This window comes from Echinops telfairi, unplaced genomic scaffold (assembly GCF_000313985.2).
Source record: "Echinops telfairi isolate 266 unplaced genomic scaffold, ASM31398v2 ScPeMD7_655;HRSCAF=1070, whole genome shotgun sequence".
Classification (NCBI taxonomy): domain Eukaryota; kingdom Metazoa; phylum Chordata; class Mammalia; order Afrosoricida; family Tenrecidae; genus Echinops; species Echinops telfairi.
The window spans coordinates 12,355,397-12,364,211 of NW_022104553.1; the positions used below are offsets into that span (position 1 = coordinate 12,355,397).

The window sequence follows — 8,815 nt, forward strand, 5'->3', positions numbered from 1 at the left end:
GCATGCTCACCTCAGCTCCTCTTGGTGGCACAGGGCCGGCGAGAGGGCACGAGAGAGCGCGGTTTATTGCTAACCAAGGCTTATATCTCTCTGGGGGGTGTGCATGCCTCCTAATTACAGGTGAAGACATAGTCACAGGAAGGGGTTGTCCAGTAGGCAATACAAGCAATAATGGGGGATATACAGTGGGCATAAGCGTAACAGCATAAGCTAGGGCTTTACACATGGTAGGAAGGGGTGGAACTAGAGGTATTTATGTGACAAGAAGGGTGGACCCTAGATTCATGATGGCGGCCTAACGTTGGTCACCCTTGGGTGGGCCTGACCTCCCGGGGCTCTCCTTCAGGGAAACAGTCTACTCCTATCCTTATCAGAAGGGAGTGGGCCCTACTTGTTGTGGGATAAACAGTGGTGTCTGCCCGCTCTGGATGGCTGACAACCCTTAGGGAGAATAACCTCTGTTGACCTCCAAGTGTATAGGCATTCACCACGTGTAGCAAGCAGCTAGGTTTGCCATCTATTTGGGGGAGACAACTCGGGAGAAATCCTTCTGTTTCCCACAGCAGACCACTACACCAGCAATCTTCCTGGCCACAAGGGGCTTAGCTTTCTCGCCGCCGGGAGCGCTCTCTTGATGTTCCCCTGCTGCTCCCAATCTCTAGCCATCTGATGCGATCGCTGTTTCCTGGGTCTAGGGTCCCAAGGATGTGACTCTCCAGTTCCATTTCTTTTTGGAGCTCGTCAGGTCCCTCCGTCCCTGCTCACTTTTCTATCCGTCAATCTCGTATAAGCTCTAAGGTGTGTCTCAAGGAAAGGTGTGATTTTAGTACGGTGATAAAGTGTAGGGGCTTGAATAAGGATGGTGGTTGACTGAGGTAAATACGGACGGCCCACTCTAATCTTGTTTAATTAATAGAATGGGCACGTCACTCCAACGTGGCACGAGGGAGGCTGGGATTTGCAACCCGTCACAAAATGGAAGGTAATGACATCAAATCACAAAACAGAGAGCAGTTACTCATTACTTGGAATCATGACCTTGTCAAGTTGGTGCATGTTTGGGGTGGGACACAATTCAGTCCATAAACGTCTATCCTAAGTCCCATCCAATCGCTATTTGGGAGTCCCAAACAAGATAGCAAGAAGGGCCATGTAAACCAGTGCCTTGTACTACACCTATAGAACAGTTCCACTCTGCACCTATGCAGTGGCCGTGAATCAGAGCCAACTCACTAACAGTAGCCTCCTTCCCCTTCATCATCTCTGTTTTCCTCTTGCCGTATCTTTCCGGTTGCGTCAAATGACTTTAACGTAAAGGTTGCATTCTTCCGCTGTGCTTATTCAAGCTCGACTCAAGGAAGAAGCGCTCAGACCTAGGATTGGAGGAGGGCTCCCTCGACAGCCCGAGATACACAGATGGCACTGCCTTTCTCGCCGGAACCCACGTTCCGATTGTTCAAAGTCAGCGTCAGAGCTGACTGGCCGACAACCACAAGTCACCTTCCGCCCTTTCAGAAACAAAGTGGATTAGAAGGAAGTGAATCCCTCAGCCATCTCCTTGCTGTTGGAAGAAACAGTCGTGGTTTTTAGCTGCTTGCAGGGTGACACAGGAGAACCAGGGAGCATTTGCTCCGGTTCTACGTTAGGGCTGCAGCTGTGGCTCGACAGCAAGAACACCCCACCACTGAGCTTTGACGTCACGCCTGGCTTTTTTCTTTTTGAACCCCCTTTTATGGTCCTGGAAAGGACTCCTGGCGGCGTGGTGGTTCCGAGTTGGGCTGCGATCTGCAAGGTCAACGGTTTTAAACCACCAGCCGCTCCTCAGGAGAAAGACGGCCTTGGAAACTCAGAGGTAATGCTCTCTTGCACAACAGAGTCGCTATGAGTCGGCATCGACTCAGTGCCATTGAGTTTGGCTGGGGTTTCGTGGTCCTGCCCTTAAATCGCTCAGCTCAGACAAACATGACTACGTATCAAAGTGACAGAGCCACAAGACGGTGCCCACCAATGAGGGCAGTTGGTGCTCCAGGGAAGGAGCTCAGTGTGAGAGGGGTCAATGAGGTGTCCCCGTTGCCATTGAGCGGATTCCAACCCATAATGACCCTACAGAAGAGGGGCCAACTGCTCCAGGGGGGGTCCAAGACTGTAAAGCCTCACAAAAGCAGACAGCCTCATCTGTCTCTTGCAAAACAGTTGGTGGGTTTGAACCGTCGACCTCAAAATTAGCGGGCCAACACTTAACCCACTGTGCCCCCAAGGCTCCCTATGAGGAGTCAACGAGGGGGAAGCTCTAAGTGGGACATTTGAGAGCAGAGGACTCTTCAGATGCTTATGTTTATCTGACATTTCAATTCATGAAAGATTATAAATTAAGACACAGACTTTCTTAAGCGTTTACATTTAATTTACATAACTTGGTCTTCTGTCTGAAATCCAGTAACTTTTGTATAAAAGCAAGAACAATTACGTGCTCTTTGATTAATGTTCAATTAGCCCACGGGCTTGACATATTAAATTTACTTGAACATGACTCATGCCATTTACAAACTTAGTTAATTAAATTCTCTTAAATATTTAAACTACACTTACAAACTTAATCTACTTGATTTTCCCAAGCACTTAAAATTCCTCATAGAGATTTATAAGCCAAACAAGCAGAAATCTTGTTTGCCGTGTAAATAACGCTCATAAACCTAATAATTCACACCTTCAAATAAGGCAAATGAAGACATTTAAAAAATTCTAATGCTGTTTACAAACATAATCAAATTACCTACACTTTCAAGCTCTAAAACAGAAGTCTAGGATAAGTTACACAATTTAATTTGAAATCGCAAGACTGATCCGTCAGCTTCTCTCATATTCCAACTGCTCTTAACTATTGTAGACACATTCAAAAACAAAAACAAAAATAAGATCCCAACTTTCCCAAAACATTTTCCAAATCTGTGCACAAACAGATTTATTTTGTTTCCTTTCTACACCCCTTCACGAGGTGGCAGAGTGAAAGAAGTCCTGTTCGTGCCTTCCTCCCCTTATTCTACCATCCTCTTATGAATATGCTAGCACACAAAAAGTCTGACCTTTGCCCTTACAAATGTTAACTTGGACTTAAACAAAACTATCGTACTTCTCTGTTCTACTTCTGGAAAATTGGCCAGTGAAAATCTGACGCATAACAGCATCAGCTTGTCTGATCTAGTAGCCTGCACGATGAGCCCCCCAGATTGGAAAGCACTCAAAACCTAAGCAGGAGCTGCGTCTTCAAAGTCGAGACAACCTTAATGATGTGCATCATCCAGCTTTGAGGCCCGGCGTGTGCCGATGGGGCTTACTCACAGTGAGAAGAAAGCGCTGCAAACATACTTTACTCATCAGAGCATGCAGTGTCCTGAGGAGGAATCGGGGAATACCATAAACAATGGAATGGAATGAATAAAAACGGACATGCTAACCATTCGTGAGCTGAAACAGCCGGGGATGAGCCATGTTGAATCCGACAAACACCCACTGTGCTGGAAGTGACAAATTGAAGAGGAACCGTGTCACATTTATTGTTAGAAAGAGCTTTTCAAGATCTGTCCTGAAGCACAATGCTGTCCGTGATGAGAGAGTATCAATCAGAACACCTACGAGCGAGCGAGACCAGTCCTAGGACCATTGTTCAAATTGACGTCTTTGCCAAAGACGGAGCAATGGGAGCTTCTTGTCATCTTCTGCGGTCTGAAATGGACCCAACACGCAGGGGAGATGCACTGATAGTTACGGGGGATTGGAGAGGGAAAGTTGGGAACAGAGAAGAATGGTTAGCTAGACAAGGTGGTCTTGGTGATAGAAAGGATGGAATTTTTCAAAAGCAGTGACATATTCACAGGAAATAACTTTTCCAGCAACATCAACAGCGCCCATCCATGTGGACCTTCTGCACAGGAGCCACTGGTACGGTCACGGCAGTGGGCTCCCACCTCGCAACGGCTGGCTTGGCATGCTTCCCGTGCAGTTGTGCATTGATTGGGTTGCAGTGTGTGGGAGCCAACCGGATGGTGCCCACCAATAAGAGACTATCGATGGCTCTGGGCTGACCATCTATGCGAAGAAACAAAATCTTATCAGCGTGGACCACTCCCTTCTGCATGACGGGCTGGAACCTGCTCCACGGTACACCCCCGCACTGCACTGAGCAGTTCCCGGTCACCTGATCTTTATAGCAGCAGTGCTCCACCTTTCTCAGGCTGCGACCCTTTCATCCAGTTCCTCATGCTGGGTGACCCCCCCCCCCAAACATAAAATTATTTCCGTTGCTACTTCATCCCTGTCATTTTGCTACTGTTATGAATCAGGCGACCCCTGTGAAAGGGTCATTCGACCCCACTCCCAAAGGGGTCGCAACCCTCAGGTTGAGAACCTCTGAGTTAAAGGTTGACAATTTGAACTGTCCAGTGAAAGAATGACCTAGCAAGGTGCTTCGGTGAAGATGACAGCCGAGAAGCCTACGGGCAGGTCTAGTCTGTAACACGTAGGGTCGGCGAGTCCGGGGCTGACGCGATGCCAGCCAACAGCAACGTGCTGTGCCCCCTCCCTTTCCTGTTGTAACTCCCTTTCAGCGACACTTCTTTGGCTTCATGATAACCCCCTGCTTCAGAGAGCTGTAGACTACAAAGAGATGCTGCTCATCTCTGTTGCCCAACCCCATATTCAGGGCAGGGGAGAGTCGCGTCTGTGATGTCCGCTGCTGCAGCTCTCAGGTGCCTCCTTGCTCAGAAAGTCCACTTTTGCCCATGTTTGTCCATCGCCTGCCCTGGGCCCGGGGAGCCTGCCCCTGTACCAGAGCACAATGTATTCTGCGCTGACGTCGTTGGAGTGCTCCAATGCCAGGGCTCGTGTGGTCTGATTAAAGAAGCCCTGGTGGCACAGTGGTGACAACACTCGCTTGCTAACCAACCAAAATGTCAGTGGTTCAGTCCGTCACTCAGTCTATGGGAGCAGGCTGAGGCAGGCTGCTTCCACAGGGATTCCATGACAGCTCTGGACAAAACCCTACGGGCAGTTCTGCAGGGTCACCACGAGTCAGAATCAACTGGATGATAGATAAAAAATATACACACACACATATATAAATCATCTGGTAGGCCCAGTTCCTCCTCCTTTCCCACCCTTGGTTTTATTTTTAATCTCAGGAGCTGAGGTTCACCTTGAACATGTCTGACAATCGGCAAAACTGACCTAGGAGAAGCTGCGCTTGGCTGCTTTTCCTGGTCCCTGACCTTTGAACACTCCCAGCAATCTTCAGTAACTCCATTCATGTACAGACACACAGGATTATAAATATCCGCTCTGCTCAGAAGGAAATAAATCCCCGTTTTACAGGAGTCTTGGATCGGGGCTAGCTGGAGCAGGAGATGGTGGCCCCATGTGCCTAATGTAGCTAAGGCATCCACGTTGGTGCTTGCTCTTCCGGTAGCTGGGTCATAAAAAACCTGTTCAAACAATTTAGTGGGTGGTTCAGGCAGATGAAAATTCCTTCCCCCCAATTAAAGGGTTTGGATGGCTACCCGAAGGCCTCAAGCTGTCTTCAGGCATGGAAAACTGCAACTCCATTGAGGGTCAAACTGTGGGTAGGGATGCAGGTTGGCACCACAAGAGGCCGATCCGCACCGCAAGGGCAGGTGCCCAGGCTGAAAGTGCAGAACTGTCAGGTGACAGCGGAGCGCTGCTGGCAGCACCGGGGCTGGACCGCCCCAGGACTCCCTTCTGATTTTGGGGGGAATGAAGCCATTGGCCTTTACTGTCCTAGTATCTCCAGAACTCCCCTGTTCTTCTTGAGCCCCATCACCCCTGCCTTAGAACTTCTCACTCCCAGGTTGCCACACCTGCGCCCCCCACCCCCTGGGCTAGGTTTCAGGTAGCTTCATGCTGGCACGGTGGTGGGCGGAGTGGGGGCGCCCCGGCCAAGCCTTGGGGCTCCCCTCGCCTGGCGTGCCAGCGCCCTTCTTAGAGGGGCAGAGTAAACCGCGCCTCCTGCCCCCGCGCACCCCCCTCCTTCCCGCTCTCACCGGCGGTTCCCACCCTTAAACCCGGTGGTGGGCGGGGCAAAGGGGAGCCCAGGCCCCGCCCACGAAAGGGCACGCGTGCGTGCCCGACGCCGCCGCGGCCATCTTAAGCCCGGGCACCCGCGCCCCTCCAGCCTCCTGGGGCGGAGACCGGTGAGCCTGCACTCCCCGTGGCACCCTGCGGGTCTGTGCCCCCTGGGGAAGGTGTCTCCACTGCCCCCAGCCCCTTCACTTCTTCTAGAACCTCCAGCCCATATTGTGGTGGCCAGTGCCAGCTCCTCCGCCCAGCAGCCACCCAGGCAATTCGGTGTCTTTGCTATTGGTCCAGGGGAAGTTTGCGGCCCCCAAGGTCATCAGGGTGACCGGTTCATAGACCTACTGCTCAGGCATCTGTGATGAATTCTTAGCACCAGGCCTGGCACGCCGTGTGGCTAATCAACTGCGTGCGGAGTGCAACCACCTGGCCTTTGAGTACCTGCCTCCCTCTGGGTAGAACAGGTCGGAGGGGCAGGGGTGGGTGGGCGAGCCGGCCCTCAGGGCCCCAGAGAGTGGAGCTTGTGCGAGGCTGGGAAGCTGCACGTGACCATTTTGGAAGGGCGTCAGCGGCACAGACCAGGGGCTGGGCTCGGAAAGGCTTTGTACATCTTGGAACATTCAAACGCCCCCATGCGTGTTATTTTTATCACCCCTGGCTGCATCCCCACAGGGACTCCCATGCAGCATCAAACCCCTAGAATGAAAAGCCCCGTTTGTGTGTTCGCTGTGGGGGACCACAGGAAGGGGAAGCTAGGACACTGTGTCCCAGGGGGAGCTAGGTGTGGGGGAGAAGGCCTTTGGGGCCAGTGTGGGTGGCGGGCCCCAGGGAGTGAGGGAGAGAGGATGAATTTAGGCCAGTCATGTGGTGGTTTGCCCCACCCGCTGTGGGTCCAGTGTCCAGAGCCTGGGGTCCCCGACTTCCTAAGGGGAAAGGGGAGAGGTGTATGGCCTATGAGCTAGAGGAGGTGGAGAAGACCCCAGGAGCACCACACCCAGCCCCTTGAAGGGAGGCCCATTTGAAGATCTGAGTTCATAATAAACCAGCTAAATGTCAGGGGTGTCTGAATTCCCCACAACAGCGGCCAGCAGGGGAGGGATTGCACAGTTTATTTTCAAACACAGAGGGTGAGGGAGTTCTATCAACACCACCCCCCTTTCGAACCCCTACCCCCCCATACATTTGGTTTAACTAAGGACTTCTCAGTCCTCCGTTGTCTGGGCAGACAGGGCATTCTCCCACCCCCAGCAGCAGCTGAGGCAGGAGAGGAGGAGTGGGGTGGGGGTTGGGGGTAGGGTTCAAGTATTCACAGTCCACCCTCCACCCCCACCCCCACATTACACTGTGCCCCGGCCTTGCGGGAGAGGGGCCCACTCTGGGGCTCTGTGTCAGTTCTAGCCCTTGTCCCACTGAGAAACCTCAAGATGAGCTCCCTGCCCATTTCCCGCCAGCACTGCACCCCTGTCCTGAACACGGGCCCCTGCCTTCCTAGCCTGCAGAGGCAGGAGGGGCCTCCTCGGCCTTTACTGGTAGTGAATAGGGTGGGAGCAGGCATTTATCAGGCGAGGGGTGGGGGAGATAGACCCCCTCGGGAGGCAGGGCTTGGAAGGTCCTGATAGAGAGTTAGACAGCTCTTGTCTGCACCATTGCCTCAGCCCAGCCCACCCCAGGCCCAGAATCCCTGAGAGTCTAACCAAAAGGGCAGTACGGGATGGGGGTGGGGGAGAGCACTGAATTCGACCCCAGACTCAGGGCTGTGGTGTGTAGGGAGGGCCAGGCCTGAGATATCACCCCAGCAATCAAGATGACTCTTGGGGACACGGGGCAGGCCTGCTGGCTCCCACTCCCCAGCTGCTCTGGCCTGGAACAGTGGTAGGAATGGTCGGGGGTTAGGGGGTGGTGTGGGGATGGTATCTCCCAAAGGCATTTTTTTTTTTCCTAAGAAAGTAAAACAATTTAAAAACGTGTCTCCCAACCTTTTGACTCTCCAGGACACCAGCCGCCCCCCGACCCTCCCCAGCATTCAGGATCCCCGAGAACTGTGGGAGGAGGTGCTGGCTCACTCTGACAGGATGGGACCCAGAGAGGGGGCCCCACTAGCACCATGCAGTCTTGGGGATTCCTGAAGCTTGGCTGGCCCCCCACAACCCCAGCTGGAGTGTTCACGCACCAAAGCTATGGTACTCTTAGAGAGTGAGCCCTGCAGGGGGAGGAGAAGGGGCAGGCGGGCGGGCAGGGGGAGGGAAGAAGGCTTGCAGTCCAGGCAGGAGTCTCAGCTGGGACCCCAGAATTTCCGTACCACATACTGGCCCAGCAGCACCACAGCCAGAACGATCAGCACGTTCCGGATGGGGCCGTTGCCTAGGTCCAGGGCTGCCACCTGCGGGGAGAGACGGGGCGGTCACAGAGGGCTTGTCAGAATGCCCGCCCCGTGCCCACCTTGGGATGGGGTGAGTCTGGGAGGCCCGCCCTGGGGGCACTCACCCAGCCGCCCCGCTGTGCGATCCACCGGGCGATGTAGTGGTTCAGCATGAAGTCCACCACGAAGCGGGTCACCTGGCCCAGGAAGCCGGTTAGGCCGTGCTGGTAGACGTGCAGCGCCAGGCGATAGCCAAAGCCCAGGAGAGCCACCACACGGCCCCAGTTGATGCCGCTCTCAAACAGGCTGTGGGCAGAGCATCCGCTGTGTCTGTCGGTGACCCCTGGGAGACCACAGCCTGCTAGGAATCCC

The 8,815-nt window shown here is 53.4% G+C and overlaps 1 protein-coding gene across 1 annotated transcript in view; it reads right to left on the reverse strand.

Moving 5' to 3' along the window:
* Nucleotides 1-7,176: 7,176 nt before the first annotated feature.
* The window catches only part of BAK1 (BCL2 antagonist/killer 1), a 6,791-nt gene continuing 5,152 nt past the window's right edge, over nucleotides 7,177-8,815 (reverse strand). The window contains exons 5-6 of the mRNA XM_004711835.2: nucleotides 8,569-8,749; nucleotides 7,177-8,464 (exon numbers count right to left, since the gene is read on the reverse strand). Coding sequence (XP_004711892.1) covers nucleotides 8,357-8,464; nucleotides 8,569-8,749 — 289 coding nt within the window. The 3' untranslated portion in view covers nucleotides 7,177-8,356. The remainder of the gene's footprint in view (nucleotides 8,465-8,568; nucleotides 8,750-8,815) is intronic.